Source organism: Callorhinus ursinus, unplaced genomic scaffold (genome assembly GCF_003265705.2).
Source record: "Callorhinus ursinus isolate GAN/ISIS: 27379988/994484 unplaced genomic scaffold, GSC_fseal_2.0 scaffold60, whole genome shotgun sequence".
NCBI classification, from domain to species: Eukaryota; Metazoa; Chordata; class Mammalia; order Carnivora; family Otariidae; genus Callorhinus; species Callorhinus ursinus.
In genome coordinates this window covers 4519252-4536398 of record NW_027397122.1, presented here as the reverse complement: position 1 = coordinate 4536398, position 17147 = coordinate 4519252, and the positions used below count along the sequence as shown (strand labels likewise).

The window sequence follows — 17147 nt, the reverse complement described above, 5'->3', positions numbered from 1 at the left end:
TCAACACCCTACAGCTCTTAACATGTGGTCCCAGTGGCCCCAGTGGCCCATCCCATGTCCTCACACCTTAATGGAAGGCAGGTCTGGTTCACTGATGGGCAGAGAACCAATGATCTTATGTGTAAGATGGGGAACTACATAGCCTCTGATGTATTTCCAGATTCCTGGAAAACAGACCATTTAATTACATTTAGCTATCAGAGGTCTTTGAAATTCCAATAGACTTATTAATAGTCCAAGGACCCTTTCCGAGAACGCTTTGCTTTCAATAGTTAAATCGTCTCTAAAGGACAAGAACTCATCTTGGGATTAAAATTCAAGTGTTTCTGCCAGCAAAAATGGTTTCAAACAAAGATAGGCTATTAGAGTAAATACTGCAGCTTATTGGTATTTACGTTTACAAGAGCACTCTGGTTGTTTATCAGTCATGAGACCATAGGGCAGATGGACTCATCACTGGTCCTTGGACCAGGAAACCAAGGTCCTAGAAGGTAATCTTTCCCATCATGCCAGTAGAACTTGGTCTGTGATTGCGTCCTGGCTCTGGGTTTATTTCTTCAAGAGTGAGAGTCACTTCTAAGTAAAACTTATATGTTGCTAATGCATCTAGAACAGTGCCTGACATGTACTAGGTACTCCATAAACATTTGTTGGAGCAATGAATAGCATTGAAAAATATCCAAGGATGGGGGCACCTGGGTGGCTCAGTCGTTAAGTGTCTGCCTTCGGCTCAGGTCATGATCTCAGGGTCCTGGGATCGAGCCCTGCCTCGGGCTCCCTGCTCAGTGGGGTGCCTGTTTTTCCCTCTGCTGCTCCCCCTACTTGTGCTCCTTCTCTCGCTCTCTCTCTCAAATAAATAAATAAAAATCTTTAAAAAAAATATCCAAGGATGCCAAATCTTCGGCTGTTTTGAGAGGTTAAGTGCGCATTACAACAATCAGTTGGGTACAACGCAGAACCAAAGGATGCTTACCAGACACAATCACCACTGCACTTCAAATTGTTTATTAAGCATTAAGCCACACGACAGAACAATTTAAAGACCACGGGTATAATCTCAAGTCCCTCGATCCTAGGATATCCTGGAAAATATTTCAGTAAGCCTCTCCCACCACTGACGACTTCAAGAGCATGACAACCTATGATTTCTTAATCAACAAAAGTCACAGTTGAATAATGAATAAAAGCTCCATGCACCGGGATTGCAGTAAGTAGTTTCTTCATTGGTAAGAGAGTGAGCAGACATAATCACTAAGCTTCTGGAGAACTTCACAGAAAGATGCGTGAGGCCTCATGCAGGCTTGGGTCCTCGGATCCAGAATAATGTTTGTTGTCTTCTCATTCCACAGCTTTCAGATATACTCCTTTTCAACTTTTGATCTCTACAGGGGAAAACAGATACATGAACATATGGCTACATTAAAAAAAATTAAAGAATCAGTATTTTGTATACTTCTCGTTAGAATACAGAGAAAGAATATGCTAGTTCTCCAGTGAGCTGGAGGGAACCGTGCATCGTAGACGAATAGGAACTGTGAACCACGAGATCAAGCAGCTGATCTGGCCTCTCTCAGACACATTTTACCAATACCAGCCAGCATCTGTGCCAGTTTCTACCCTCCATGAAATGGGGATAGTTCCTTCTCTCCGTCAGAATTACAACCACGTGAATTTGATATGATAATCTCAGGCAAGCACAAGTAAAGCCCGGGTATTCAGATTTTCGTTGCTTGAATTAACCTGGCCCCCAAAGTACATGTGTTACGATTCACTATTATAGCCTATGTTTTTAAAAATTTTAATCCCATTTGTACTTTTTTTTTTTTTTAGAGAGAGAGAAGGAGCATGACCAGGAGGCGTGGGGCAGAGGGAGAAGGAGAGAATCTTAAGCAGGCTCCACGCCCAGCACAGAGCCCGACATGGGGCTCAACCTCATGACCCTGAGATCACGACCCGACCCCAGATCAAGAGTCAGAGGCTTAACCGACTGAGCCACCGAGGAACCCCCCATTTGTAACCTTTTGAATTGATAATGTGTATGATTTCACAGTCATCATGACTTTTTTTGTAAAGATTTTATTTATTTATTCGAGAGCGAGAGAGAGAACACGGGCAGGGGGAGGGGCAGAGGGAGAGGGAGAAGCAGACTCCCCGCTGAGCAGGGAGCCTGCCAGAGGACTCGATCCCAGGACCCTGAGATCATGACCTGAGCCGAAGGCAGACGCTTAACCGACGGAGCCACCCAGGCGCCCAGTCATCTTGACTTCTATCAGAAATGAGACTTTGTGTCTGCTCACATTTCAGAGCTATAGACACTCTGTTGTTATGGGCACATGGGAATAAAATCCTGATATGATAGATCCTGATGAGATTTGTGCAAACATAGGGCTGTGGAAATGTTAACCAGGAGTGTTTGCCTGGGACGGTTTTGTTTTGTATGTATCTTACAGCACTTATGCACCCCCCCCAACACACACACAGATGTACACATTCTTATCTGAGAGCAATGGAAATATTTGAAACCGTGATTTCTCTCCAGTACCTTCCAGAGATACTCAAGCTAGATGTCTGGTGTTGCTCTGGGCAGGCTGGGCTCCTTTAAGAGAGGTTCTTGTCATACCAGGAAAAGGATCTGGTATTTCTGGGCAGGCTTTGGCCGAGAAGTTGCATCTTGGACCTCACAGCTGGGAGCCATGTATGAAATGTGCTTTTGAACTTTTGATTTTTTTGAGCATGGCTTCACGTATTCACAGTGAAAATCAAGAGCAAACAAGATAAAATTGTATGCAATCAATAAAATAAAGTATATAATACACTTAGGTTCCACACCCCCCATGGGTTTTAGCAAGTGAGTAACGGGGCAGTGAAGATTGAGAGAGAGACAGAGAAACATAAATCATCAGTCACATCAAACTCCTGTTGTAATGTTTAATTTTCATTTATCTGCTGTTGTCCAGTTTAATATAAATGCATGCGATATTAGTAAGCGGCGTCTGTAAACACGGAAGAAATGTGAGGGGAAATCAGAGAGATGCAGGATGGATAGTCTCATATAAAAGAATACAAAATGGGGCACCTGGGTGGCTCAGTTGGCTCAGGTCATAATCGGTGGGGAGGTCCTGGGATGGAGTCCTGGCATCGGGCTCCCTGCTCAGCAGGGAGTCTGCTTCTCCCTCACCCTCTGCCCCTGCTTGTGCTCTCTCTCTCTCAAGTAAATAAATAAAGTCTTAAAAAGAAAAAAAAAAAAGAATACAAAGTAGAAATGTATCTCTGTTCCTAAAGGATCATTGCGCTGTGGGGGTCCTTCCTCTTCCGGCGGTGGAGGAAATCCGGGCCCAGCAGTGTGGAGTGGCGGAGTTGGGGGGACAGCTTACCTGCAGCAGCTTCCCTGCAGCTGGGCCTTCTAGTCCTTCTCGGCTCTCAGCACATCGGTGGCCAGCTGTTGGATGTGCTTCCAGGCCTGCCGCACATGGGCAGACTCCACGGTGCGGGCGCAGATGGCCAATCGCAGCACGAACTTGTCTCGGAGGTGACAGGGGACCAGGTGGATTTTCTTGGCACTGTTGATTCTTTCCAGAAGATCTTCGTTCAGTTTGTTGGAACCCTGCAGAGATGGAGAGAGGGGCCGTGCTCAGGTCCCTGAGGACTCAGACTTCAACTGGTCACCCAGGAAGGCCGGCATTTGGCAACACCACTATATATCCGTGAGAGAGGCCGCCTTCCCACTAGCTTTTCGTTTATCAGGGTAAGAAATTCAGCTCAGTGCGACTTCCGTGGCAGTGAAAGCCTCTAGCCTCTCCTACAAGACAGGTTCTTCAGGGTCGAACTACTGTCAAAAGGTGACCCTACAACGGGACAGTCTTTTTAAGGAAAATGGAGTTTCACAGGTACCCAATCTACACACTGACTAGCTTAAATGGTAGAACTGAGGCTTCAAATGGCACCAGTGAGGGGCTCCCACCAGAACATATAGAAGAAATCTCAGCAACATAGAACACAGAACACAGTCAACTTAGAATCCGGGAAAACTGCAGGTGAACTAGAGGACCAAGGGGCCATTGCTGGACTCCCCCCTCTGGAAAGGAGCAGCACCCCCCTCCTGGGACAGGCAGCCAGACACTGAAGCCATCAGGAGGGGGGATCCCTTGCCCTGCTGGGTGCCCCTGCCCACAGAGCCCATCTCCCATTTGTGCATCCTCCTTCCCGGCTCCTGTCACCTTCCTTCTGCTTCCAGGCAGCGCCCGCAGTTCCCTAAGCCCCATCATCAAAGGTAAAAGGGGGATAGAAGTGGGGCCTCACGTCCCTGGTCTGTGACCCTCCCAGGGCTCTCTCATTTGCCTTCTCACTCTGGCTTGAGAGTCGAGAATCAGGGAGAACAGTGGGAGGAGAATAGTCCAGTTCTGCTCAGACACCTGCCGGATGCTGGGGACCAGCCTCTGGACCCATGCAGACCCTCTCAGCCGCCAGCTGCGGGCCTCCTGGGGCTCCTGCTGGGGCTCCTGCTGGCGCCCAGTGGACAGGGATCGGGCCAGTGGCAGTTCAGAAACCGCTGGCGTGCCAGGTCTAGACAAAGCCTGTCCTGTTCAAGGATGAGGCTAGAGAAGGAAGAACGTATGAGACAAAGCAGTGGAATTTTACCAGAAAGACTCAGCACAAGGGCAAACATCTGAAAGGTTGTTTGAAGAAATGAAAACAGACATTAAAAACACATTATTTAGGAAAATGTGATTTTCAAATGGATTAGGCAAGGTATGTCTTCTATTAAATAGAGGAAGAAGCCAAGCAGAGAGAACGGTCTAAGAGAAGAAGGGGGGAGGGGGGGGGGGGCGGGGCGAGGGGGGGGGGGGGCAGGAGCAGAAGAAGGAGAGGAGGGGGAGTGGAGGGGGGAGGACGGGAGGAAAGAGAAGGGGAGCCGGGGAGGGGGCAGAGGGGGAACCACACTGTGTATTTGCAGCCTGGGATGATGTGGAGGACTGGGAATCCACACTGCAGCCGAACGGCGCCGGGAGATAAGGGTGCGCCCGGAGACGGAGACAGAAACATGAGCCACGAGCCTGAACAATACGCTTCCTGATGAAGAAGTGGGATCCGCGCAACGGAGGGGACAAGCAGATGCGCAGAAGGGCACTTCTGTTGGCTGCCAAGCGCCCTGGGCTTCTGGAATTGTGGCGGCGGGGGGCGGGGGGGGGACTTGGCATGCTGCACAGGAGAAAAGGGGCCGGGACCACACACAGGTGGGTTTGGGGGCCATGGGGCCGGACAGCTGATCCGGGGCACCGAAGCATGGCACTGGGGCTCCCGCCCCGGGGAGGTGATGGCTGCCCGACCCAGCGCTTATGCTAAAATCAACACGTGTGCAGCAGACCCTTGCAGACCCCACGCTGACAGGTGGACTTTTTTCAAGAAATCCCGCGCGACACAGCAAACGTATTTTCTCTTCCTCCTGGTTTCCTTCCTAACATTTTCTCTTCTCTGGTTCGCTTTATGCTAAGAACGCAGCATATAATCCACAGAACATACAAAATATGTGATCTCCCACCCCTGTGTTATGGGTAAGACTTCTGGTCAACAGTAGGCTGTTAGAAGTTCAGTCTGGGGGTCAAACATTGTGTGCAGATTTTTAGCTTCGGGGGGCAGGGGGGTCAGTGCCGCTCACCCCCTAACTGTACTTTAAATGGACAAAGTGTGTGGTGTATGGATTACATCCCAATAAAACTGAAAATTAAAAAAAAATAAAATAAAAGTCCTATCAGAACACTGGCAGGCAAAACAAAACATAAGGTCTGCTCCATGGCAAACGCATCGAAGGATGCCGTCAACACAGATGCCAACCGAACTGCAGCCCGTGGCCACTCTGGGGACCCAGCTGGGACACCAGTGCTCTGAGGCTTCCCCCACGTCCTACCAGGACAGAAGGGCCCCCTGTGCCTTGCACACGGTCGGGTCCCACCACTGTGCACTCTGCACAGAGCTCACGGCACCCCTCACCGAGCCCAGCACAGGCCCACCAGCACCCCACTATCTCTGTAGAGTCCAGGCTTTCTCGTGACTGGTTCTCATTACCACCTTGAAGCTCCATGAATCAGGGAGGGGAAGGATATGGTAAGCGGAGGGCCACATCTTGATGACGGCACCTTGACAATGCAGCGGGGCTCAGCCCGCTTCCTCCTGATGGCCTCCGGGCATGCAAACAAGGAAGCCAATGGAAGAGGTAGATTGCAAAATGCATAGCCAGCTCCAGAGTGGTCAGAGGGAGGCTGCCACCTGGTCTCACTCACACAAAATAGAATAATAAGGTGCCTGTGGGTGCAGCACCTTTCAGAGACTTTTTCAGAAACGTGGTCATGATTCCCCAGCAGAGATGGCTTGTGCCCTCCGCCCTCTGGGCCAGCTTCCCCTCACACAGTAAACACACTCATCCTCAGGAAGCAGAACAACAGAGCGCTGCAGACCAGCATTTCTCAAAGCCCTGTGCACACCCAGCAACCCGGAGGGGCTCCTTAAGATGCCAGGATCCACAGGTCTCGGCTGGGGTCCGGAGCTGGTCCAGGGAAGAGCCTGTGCCCAGCTTAGTGCTCAGAGCATTCCAGCAGCAGAGATGTGTGGATGGAGAAAGTGGAGAGGATTCTGGGGCCAAGCATCTACACAAGCAAGAAGTCTCAGTCTGATTGAGGAGGGGCGGACGGCTCCTGGAGGAGGGTGCCCAGGGCCCTGTGGGCAGTCAGGCTGGGTCAGGGCCAGGAGGCGTGAACTCCAGATGGGAAAATGCATGCTGACTTCTGTGGTCTCCGGGGAGCTAGCATGCCGGTTTGGAGATGGAGGTGATGAATGATCCTCTCTCCTCTGTCACCGTCAAAGAGAACGAAGACTAAAGTAGACACACATACCTTTAGCCGAAAACAGACCAGCCCCAGAGTGACTTCTGCACAGATTTCAAAGCGGGGATCCTGGTGCACCAAATGCTCAAACTCGTGAGCCAGCCGGACATGCTGGAAAGGGAAGAGCATCTGTCTGAGTTTCTCAACACCGCCCAGCTCTGGACTCAGCCACCCAGAAAACCTTCCCAGACGGCACGTCTATGATTCATGTACATGCTCTTAGCCGTTTTCCTCAAGCGTGGATGCCACCCACATGCTAGCTGTTCCCACACAGGCTAGGAAGAAGCTCACTACCATGACAGAAGGACTAGTGTCTTCAGAAGAACACCAACTGGGCACCTGGGTGGCTCAGTCGGTGATGCGTCTGCCTTCGGCTCAAGTCATGGTCCCAGGGTCCTGGGATCGAGTCCTGAGTCGGGCTCCCTGCTCAGCTAGAGTCTGTTTCTCCCTCTGCCCCTCCTCCCATTCATTGTCTCTCTCTCTCTCTCTCTCTCTCTCTCTCTCTCTCTCTCTCTCTCTCTCAAATAAACCAACAAATAATCTTTAAAATAAAAAAAACAAGAAAGAAAAACACCAACTAACATTTTCTTCTGTTCAGGGGACTCTTAATTCCACCAACACAATCCGTTAGAATTTCAGAAGGAACACCGTGAAGAAGTATTTAAACATTCGAGTGAAGAGAGAGGGGCCAGCCCCTGCTGAGCAGCCCCTTGTGCTGAGGGCCAGGTGCCCTGCGACCACTCTGTCCCCAAGCCACCCGCGGCACAGGCAACACCACGGTTGTGCCCACTCTGCAGATAAGGAAACTGAGGGGGTGATTCTAACGCAGAGGCCCACCAAAGCTCCAGTTTCTGCGGTGCTCTGGCTAGCTGTCACCCAACAGCACTTGTCACCAAGAGATGAGAATGACAGTCCCAACCACGTTCAACAAATGCCTTCCTCTTGCTGAATTCACCCCCTTATTTGACGCCCAGGTGTTCGTGGAGCCCCAAAGGGGATTCAAATAGTATGTGAACTGAGAACAAGCCCGCCACGATCTGTGCACCTGTTGCTCATTCCCTGCCCCCACCGGGTGCGCAGCTGGGTGCTCTCACGACAGTGCTCAGGGACTCAGCAGAAGCACAGCGGCTGAATGTCCCTGGGACTGAAGCCTCCTTCGTCCCTACAGCTCCCGGGTATAGAATAAATCCGGGGCCACTAGAGGGCACCAAAGACTTTGTGCTGGCAGGTGCGGCCCACCTCCGCCGCTGGGTCCGGAGGAGCTACACGGGCCTAGGGACAGGCTTTGATCATCCCCTCCCTCCCTGTAAGGCCGGACTGGAGCCCGCTGAGAGGCAGGCATGGAGTGTTTTTACAGGAAGCAGCCCAAGCACACCCAGTACCCCTGAGCTTAAAGCTGGAATCAACTGGCGAGAGAAACCACTTCTCTTCCTTCCCCAAAGCAGCTGAATCCTCATTCTATTTAAGAACATGTTCTCAAAACCTCACATACACATTCCTGCCTAGTTCCTTACCCCACAGAGACCACAGGTTCCCTGCTCCCATGAAGCCTACGGACCTCTGTCCATCAAGATGGGGCCATGGCTGAGGAAGGGACACCAGTATGGGAGGAACCAGCTGGAAATCAGCAGCCTTCTGCAACCAGCTAAATGGGTGGGCTCTGGGCGGTGGGGGCGGGGGGTGTCCCAGCACATACTCTGGCCTCAGTTTCCTCGATTGTATAAAATAAAAATAAAAGGCAGGGTGATGGGGCTTGAAGTCGACCAGTGGTTCTCACTTTGTAGCGCTCATCACGGCTGCCTGGTTCACTCATTCAGGCAGAGGTTGCTGGGACCCACCCCGAGAGTCCAAGGCCATGCGTGGGTTGCTACTCGGGGGCTCACAGAGGCTATCCATCCCCAGCAGCTCCGAGACTCTCCCGTGCTGGCAGTCCTTGGAGCCAAACATCCTGTGTTCTCTGCACTTCTCCACCACTGTTGTCCGGACCGGCTGCAGCTAAGATGTCGCTACAGGCCCGGCGGTGGGGAGGGTTCACTTTGCAGTCTCCTGGACCTGACGGCCGTAGTCATCATGGAAGTGTCCAGAAGGTCCGTAATTCTGCCCTGTCTTCTAAAAAGCCTAACCTCGGGATGCCTGGGGGGCTCAGTTAAGTGTCCACCTTCGGCTCGGGTCGTGATCCCGGGGTCCTGGGATCAAGTCCCGCATCGGGCTCCCTGCTCCGCGGGAAGCCTGCCTCTCCCTCTGCATGCCACTCCCCCTGCTTGTGTTCTCTCTCTCTCTGACAAATAAATAAAAACCTTAAAAAATAAATAAATAATTAATACAAATAAGAAGCCTAACCTCAGTACCCAAACCAACCTGCATCAGATATTTGCTGCTTCAGACATCTTCCTTCGTTTCTAAACTCCTACAGGCCTCCCGATATTAATTACCCAGATACGTAATGAAAGCACCGTCACCTTGCGGATGTAGGCCTGCAGTCCCTTGACTCCGTACATCCTAAAAACAAACCACATCTTCAAAGAGCGAAATCTCCGGCCCAGTGGCAGCTGCCAGTGCTGAAACAGAACAGAAAACTCTGCATCAGGACGCAAAGTGCCGAGAGCTGCTTTCCTCTGGCTCCCGGGGCGCCTGCTTCTCTTGGAGAAGCTAATTCCCTGGACGTGCCCTGGCTGGCGCCAGGCCCCACTGTGGACCGCAAAGCCGACGGTGGGGTGAGCAGAGCCTGCAGCCAGAGGCTCTCTTTGCAAAGCTCCGAGACAGATGAGGATGCAACAAGCTGCTACCGGGGAGGCACCGTGTGCACTGAGCTCATGGAGCTCACCATCCGGCAGGGGCATGAGCGGGGGTGGGGGTGGGGGTGCTCGCTCACTGGTCGCTCCATCTGCGGGAGGTTAGGAAGGAGGAAGCCAAAACCCACACTTCCTGCTCAGTGTATTCCCTGAGATGTCCTGGCGCCCTTTGCCAGAGCAAGAGCGATTCTCTTCCTGTCCACCAGCCACCACAGAATGACCTGCAGGACAGTCACTGGAAAATGCAACCCCAACAGGTTGGTCCTCAGATAATCTCCCCTTAGCTTGTCCTCAGTTTGCAGCTGGCCAGAACTCTACCATCTCCAATGGTTGGACACGTAAGCAAGAAGGGACCCAGAGCGGAGGAAGGGCAAGGGGGCCATCTAGGATGATAAAGCAGGGGCACTTCCTTGTGGCTTTCCAAATAGTCACGTTCTGGCACTTACAAAGAAGATGCTGAGGGCGACTCAGTCTCCCTCTCTGTTCCCTGGACCTTCCTTGCAGGGCAGCACTTCCAGAAGGGCCTGGGGAATGCAGGGCTGCAGGGGAAGGAGGGCACAGCCTGGACCCTCCCCCAGGGCATCTGTGATGGGCACAGGGGGGGCTCTCGGGGCAGCGCTGCTCCGTAGCACGGCGGGCAGCTCAGGTTTTAAACTGTGTGCTGGGCACACTCATGGCATGCTGCTTCTGAACCTGGGGCTCCCGGCAAGGGTTTCGTGGAAGGCTCTCAAGTTGGAAAGAGAAAAGGGGGCCCGATATTTACACTCAAAGCCATCCAACATAGTGCCGCTGTGTGCGCGCCAGGCACGGTGCTCAGTGGAATCACACATCCTATCACTTTATCTTCTTAGCACTGTGAAGCCAGAGTCTTAAGGGAGAAGAGCAGGTGTACAGAGGCTGGGGAGAAACGTACAGTGCCTCAGAATCACCTGCTGACACACGCCATCTTATTTAGCACTGCATCTGCAAGCTGTTGGGGGATCTTCAGTAAAAATGGAACTAACTTGCCTCTTTGGAAAATCAAAAAGAGGATTCTTTACCATCCCCACTAACTAACTAGTAAGCAGCAAGCGATGGTTTCCTGTCATTGTTGCGCATGGAGGCTGCATTCCAAAATCATTCCTCGCCAAGTCGATGTCTGGGACATCAAAATGTGATTTATATCTAACACTGGGACGAATAAGCAGGGTAAACTTCATTTCTACGGTCCCGGAGTAAAAATGCACAGTTTAATGGAGTGCTCATTTGAATATGGCCCTAAAATGCTGTCATGACCTGTTCTGAGCCTGCGGCAGGACTGGGGTAGACGCTCCCAGAGCAGAAATTCCCCGTGCACTCAGCCTGGAAGTTCAGAGGGGAAAGGACTCTGTGTTGTTTGCCATTTTATTCCCAGCTCCACACCCAGCTCAGAGAGGCCATCCTATACTGTTTTAGGGACTATTGCTGACCACTGCGCTTATATAGTCAGGAGGAAAATCCATTCTAGCCTTGCACACGGGTCACCTAAAATGATTCTGCAGGTAGAAACCAATTCGAGGTTTCTTGGACACCAAAGGAGCTATTTCCAGGTACTTTTCCCTCCACAATTGAAATTTTTAAAACCCTATCTTCAGTTGTCCCACTCTTGATAAGCCACTAAAAGGGACCAGAAAATGTACTTTCCCCACCCAAGTGGCATGGGGATTGTGAGGCTCAGACGGGGAGCTTTTGACCTAAGTTCTTGGTTCTCTTTTAGCTAGGTTCAGCAAAATCGTTGACTTCTCTGAACCTCTGTCTCCAAGTCTGTGAAATGGGTATAGTGATGCCCACTTTGCCCAAGACCAGGTACATTGTAGGCAAATGACGCTACTTTTCCATCTTCGGCTCATGCCGTTCACTAGCAGACACGGTGTAAAAGCCCTTGGCCAAGGTGTTCCCAGCCCCCTCCCCTTGGTGCTGAGACTGTCCTAATGCCCCCATCCCTTGAGGGCTGACCGTCCTGACAAAGGGCTGCTCACCCCTTTCATCCCATACTTCCCAAAGGAGCCTGGTAGACGGCCCAGAATCCCAGGGTCTCCTCTGCAGCCTGGAGGCTGCGACCACCTCAGGCTGGGGCTTCCAACGTCTTTGAACAAAATGATGACGATGTCTGTGATATTCTTTTTCTTTGTCTGCTGAGCCCAGCACTCCCTCATCAAGGAGGAGCCTGGGCCCCAGGGCATTTGCCCAGAATTCACTCTAAAGGAAGAAACCATAAAAGAGCTCCAAAGGTGTCTATAAGTACATTGAAAAGGAAAGACATCCCAGCTAGGATAGCAGTAAAATTGGTCAGGGGCCCTGTAGGGCTATGGCACAGGGAGAGGGTCAGGTGGGAGGCAGGTGACACTCGTGCCTGTGATGAGGGGATGGAAGGAACGACACTCATAGTGCAAGACTGGTGCCCCAGGCCCTTTGCACGGCCGGGAGCCCAGACACAGGCTCCCACTGACTTGCGTGTTCTTTCCTGGTGGGACTGCCCTGTGTTTGCCCCATGTAACCTCTCCTACTTCATGGAGATGGTATCCTAAGGGCTAACTTATGTGCATCAGTTTTTAGAAGACTCTCGGCTCCAAAATAATATCCCCCATCCTTCTAATTTGATCCTCCATATATTTCATCTGTCTGAAATATCAGCTGAGAATGCTCTCTGTGCCTTTCCCTGGCTCTTGTTCGGGGGCTCAATCCGCTGAGAATGCTCTCTGTGCCTTTCCCTGGCTCTTTTTCGGGGGCTCAGCAGCACAGAACACCCAATTATCCAGGAGGACCTCCTGAGCCAGGTGGACATCCGTGAGGGTCTTCAAAATCAGCAGGTGGACCCACTGAAAACTGTCCACATGTGACATACAATCCATAAGCTGCTGCCACGTAATGCCTGGGACTTCGTTACCACAGGGTATTCGAAATGGCATAAGGAGAGGCTGAACTACCAGAGGACTAGCTGAGGACTTGGAACATTTTCCCTTGGGCCAGAAAGAGCCATCAGAAAGGAGCGGAGTGTTTGAGATCCATCTCAGAACGGCAGCTCCCAGCGGTGTGCGGAATGGTGATCCTGGCGTCTGGGACCATCTGTGCCCTGTCTCCCTCAGTAGCCTGGGGGTCCAGGAGGGAGGAAGGAAGGGGGCCTCGCTCATCTGTGAGAAGCTCAGCGCAGCATACGGTTCCCGGGCGAGAAAGGAGGCTGGCCATCAGACCACCGCTGTGGTCTCTGACCCTGTTCTCGCCCCTGCCCTCAGGGGGCCAGCCCGGGGAGCTCAGCGACAGCACAGAACGGAGGGGCCGTGTGGTCTTAAGGATAGTGCCCATCCTCACAGAGGAAGCTGAGCACAGAAGTTCCTGCCTCCTTCCGAGGGGGCAGGCAAGATCATTTCCTCCTAACCCGAGACCCGGAGTTGGGGGGCTGAGCCGAGCTGTCCGCTGCCTGGCTTGCTTTGCTACTTAGGACCCAGTGAGATCATGTCCTCTAGCGTGACTCTGATCCTGAGCGGCATGGGGCGGGGGGACAGGGACAGCAGCAGTGACAGCCCATGACAGCACCCAGCACTGCATTCACATTTTCCATTACCCTGAGACCTGGACTCGGCCAGAGAATTCTCCCACTTACCCTATAGTCAGTGATAAGCCCTGGAAAAGAGAAAGCAAGCAAAAAGAAGCCATTAGACACATCGGTTGATTACATACCTCATCCTTCTCATTTTCAAGATTAAATTTCTTGTGTCCCATCTGTCATCTCCTGCACTGGATGTGCGACCACGGAGGGCCGGGCTGGGTGTTCTTTGTGGCACTTCTCAGGGTAACAGACCCAAGGGGCTTTCCAGAGGGCAGGGTGCCCAGAACAAATTGGAAATGCTGGATTACGAGTGGATTCCCATTTGCTTCGCTTTCTATGCTCCCGTAAGCACAAAAATCTAAGCTTTCTTCTATTGCCCAGTAGTAACTTGGCATTCAGATCATGTAAAACCTTCATTGTGCACTGATTCATGCATGGGAAGGTGGATTTCCGATAAACAGAGGGATTAGATCATGAGACAAGAATCAAACTTTTGTTGGGTGTTCATGTCTGCGTTCTTGGATCTTAGTCCAGAGTCTGGCATGGAGCAGATACCGGGGAGGAACCGTTGGATCGATATCACCAACCTGGATTCAAATAGCTTCATAGTGGATACAAAACGTGTCTGGCTTGCCTTCAGTCTCCCCTTGTTGCCTAAAGCAACAGAGCCAAGGACCTAATGGAGGACAGAACGCTGGACAAAGAGCCTCACCGATGGTAGTTGCTCCATGGTGATCTTAGGCAAGCAATCAGCTGGGAATTATGGCCCTGAGCTGCAGTCCTGTGTTTCGGGTATCTGGTCCTCTAGTGTAGGTCCAGATGAGGCACGCCGGGGCTCATCACTGTCCCCCATTTCCCAAGTAAGAGCAACGGTGGCCTGGCCATAGCAGGCCCACCCCATGGGCAGCGGGGACTAGGCGTCCACCTAATGCAATCCACCCCCACCCTCACAGACTGCCCCTCACCCACTCTGCAGAGGGGTCTGACTTAACACGTACAAGGAAATCTAAAGTTATTAAGCAAACATCCACAGCAGGGTCGCCAGAAATGACCCGACGGGGATGCAGAGATGCCAAATTCCTACGTGGCATGTAATGAGCACTCAGCGAGAGTCTGTTAAAAACGCAGATGATGTCGTGAGTGAAGATGAATGAATGACCCTCCTGTTTAGTTCACATCCCTGTGCCATCCCCGTGGCCATGAGCCACGTGTGGCCATTTACATTTAATTAAAATGAAATCAACTTGAACACGGAGCTCTTCGGTCAGACTAGCCACATTTCCAGTGCTCAGGAGCCACGTGGAGCTAGTGGGCTACCACACAGAGAGTGCAGAATTAGAGGACACTTCCTTCATTGTGCAAGTTTCTACCGGACGCGCGACTAAAGCTTGAAGTAGGTTTCAGATGCAGAAGCTTCTGTGGCTAAACAACACGGTCAGTGAAAGGTGGAGCCTGCTTCTCCATGACCCTACATCCTCAAGGATCAGCGGAAGACCCGGTCCAGTTAGGAACGGTGCTGACACAGGTCTGCTGTGAACACAAGGAATGCCCAAGCCCTCCTGCCAACAGCTTGCTACGACCACAGTTGAACTTCCGGTGCAGACTTCTTAATAAGTGTTATGTGCCTAGGCAGTCTTTCCAACTACATATGAGGTATGTGGGGTGAGCAGCTCCTCCATGCAAACAGTATGCAGTAAACACAATAGAAACAATGTGTCAGACAGGACTGGCAAGAAACACCATCATGGGACAAAAGCACCTGCACTGGGGTGGTGGGCTCATGGGGACTTCCTGACTCACCCTTCCTGCTTCTTGTTTCCAAAGGTGCAGTTTTTACAATGAAAGAGTTTATCTGGAAAAGTCTATGCAGCAGGTGTGGCCACTTTTCCCTATCACCAGCACTGAGACAGAATTTTCTATTATATATAAAAAAAACACAAATCCCGCTTATTTTGGGTCCCGGTTCCTTGTCTCCCCCAGCTGACAGGTGTCCAAGGAGACGAATGCATAAAAGTGCAAGGCAAACTCAGGGACGTCTTGGGACGGTGACCTCTCCCACATTGCTGTCTCCACTGCAGCTGCTGGCCGCCATCCCCTGGGTCCAGTGGTGTTCCAGCAGCGGCACGACTGGGTCTGAGCCTCCAGGAGGACGGAGGGACAACAGACAAGAAGCCAGTGTGTGAGAGGGCTTCGTGGCCAGACTCATGTGCCGTGAAGGGAGGCTGGGGGTGGGGGGCATTGGCTTCAGTGGAGAGATCGGGGAAGACCTCACCGAGTGGGAGGCTTTTGCCCTGGACCCAGTGATGAGCAGGGGGTGTCTTAATGACCCCCAGGCGGGACAGGGGGCTGCAACAGCCTAGCGAACATGAGGGGGCCATGGGGCAGTCATTGAGGAGTCTTCTTTATTGCATAGAAAGGATCTTTAAAAAAAAAAACCCTGTAGAACACTCTAAACACGGTTTCAAGGAGCAGAAGGCTTAGTGGCACTGGGGCTGAATCCGTGTGGATAAAAAAAATGCCCTTACATCCACTGGCCACAAGAACGTGAAGTTGATTTTTGCTGTGAAGCACAAAATGGGCCACCATCTTTGTTGACTTATAGAGGTTTGCAGGGTTTTTTTGTTGTTTTGTTTTTTTTGTAGGGGCAAAAACAAATAACTAATATTTTTCATCTCTAACAGCCATAGCAAATATTTCAGTAAGAAACAGCCTTCCTATAAAAGCAACATAAAATACATTTTTGTATGCCTCGAGCAAGAAGCCCTCAGATGCCCTTCGCTTACACTCATTCCAAGAATCCCTTCATTGCTTAAGGGCAACATTTTGCGTTTTAACTGTCGTGATTGCGAAGATTTTTATTATCTGAACATGAAATACATTTTTTTTTGTAATAGGAGAGCTTGGCAGTCGCTTCAGAATTTCACAGTGTTTCATGCCAATTCCTTTTTTCCAAAGTAGACTTTATTTTTTAGGGCAGTTTTAGGTCCTGAGCAAATCTGAGCCGGCATGTGGGGTCTGCGAACATCAACGGGGACGCGTGTCTGCACTATACCTGAGAACAACAATACTTAAATAGTCCTAAGTATGTTTTTAAAACTGTAAAAATATAGAGCAAATTAAGAAAATTCACAAATAATTACACCATCCAGCTGTAAGTACTATTCGCGTTTGGAAAATTTTCATTGCATGCTTTTCAAAAGAAAAAAAAATTTGTATTGCTGGGATCATTCTTCTAAATATCCAATTCTTATTTCTTTGGTAAGAATCTCAGAGGGGCGCCTGGGTGGCTCAGATGATTAAGCGTCTGCCTTCAGCTCAGGTCATGAAACCAGGGTCCTGGGATCGAGCCCCACATCGGGCTCCCTGCTCAGCGGGAAGCCTGCTTCTCCCTCTCCCTCTGCCCCTCCTCCGTGCTTGTGTTTGCTCTCTCTCTCTCAAATAAATAAATAAAATCTTTGAAAAAAAAAAAAGAATCTCAGAAGGACCTACATTTCTGCCCCCTCACCACCCGCTTGGAGCCTGGACTGTCCTAACTTAGGGTTTAACGTTTGGCTGTGGCCTAGGACAGTAGCCGTACGAAATGAGCTATTCTGTGCTTTCTAGGAACTGCTCCAGCATCTCTCTGTGCCAGGGAACGTTCTGCTCCTCACCTCAACTCGAGCACCTGGCCGTGTGCTCTCTTGGCGCCGGTCATTGAGAAGCACACAGCCAGAATGCAGGCCTGGGGTGGCTCCGGTCCCGCCAGCAGGGACGGGCACAGAGGGCAGGTCTATGGACCCCCCGGGTGAGATGTGCATGGACACGCCGATCCTGCCCGGGCGTCACTGGGTTTTCGCGTCGCTCCCCGGGGCCCCCAGCCCCACCCCGTGTCCCCCTGGTGGCATTGGCGTGAGCAGATGCGCACTCAGAGAG

General features: G+C 51.3%; 1 protein-coding gene across 3 annotated transcripts in view; it reads right to left on the bottom strand.

Annotated features, from left to right (window-relative positions):
• Positions 1 to 995: 995 nt before the first annotated feature.
• The window catches only part of DDC (dopa decarboxylase), an 80022-nt gene continuing 63870 nt past the window's right edge, over positions 996 to 17147 (bottom strand). For all 3 annotated transcript variants that reach the window (XM_073885030.1, XM_025853147.2, XM_073885031.1), the window contains 5 exons: positions 13290 to 13309; positions 9338 to 9436; positions 6888 to 6989; positions 3375 to 3604; positions 996 to 1382 (listed from right to left, as the gene is read on the bottom strand). In XM_073885030.1, coding sequence (XP_073741131.1) covers positions 3404 to 3604; positions 6888 to 6989; positions 9338 to 9436; positions 13290 to 13309 — 422 coding nt within the window. In that variant the 3' untranslated portion in view covers positions 996 to 1382; positions 3375 to 3403. The remainder of the gene's footprint in view (positions 1383 to 3374; positions 3605 to 6887; positions 6990 to 9337; positions 9437 to 13289; positions 13310 to 17147) is intronic.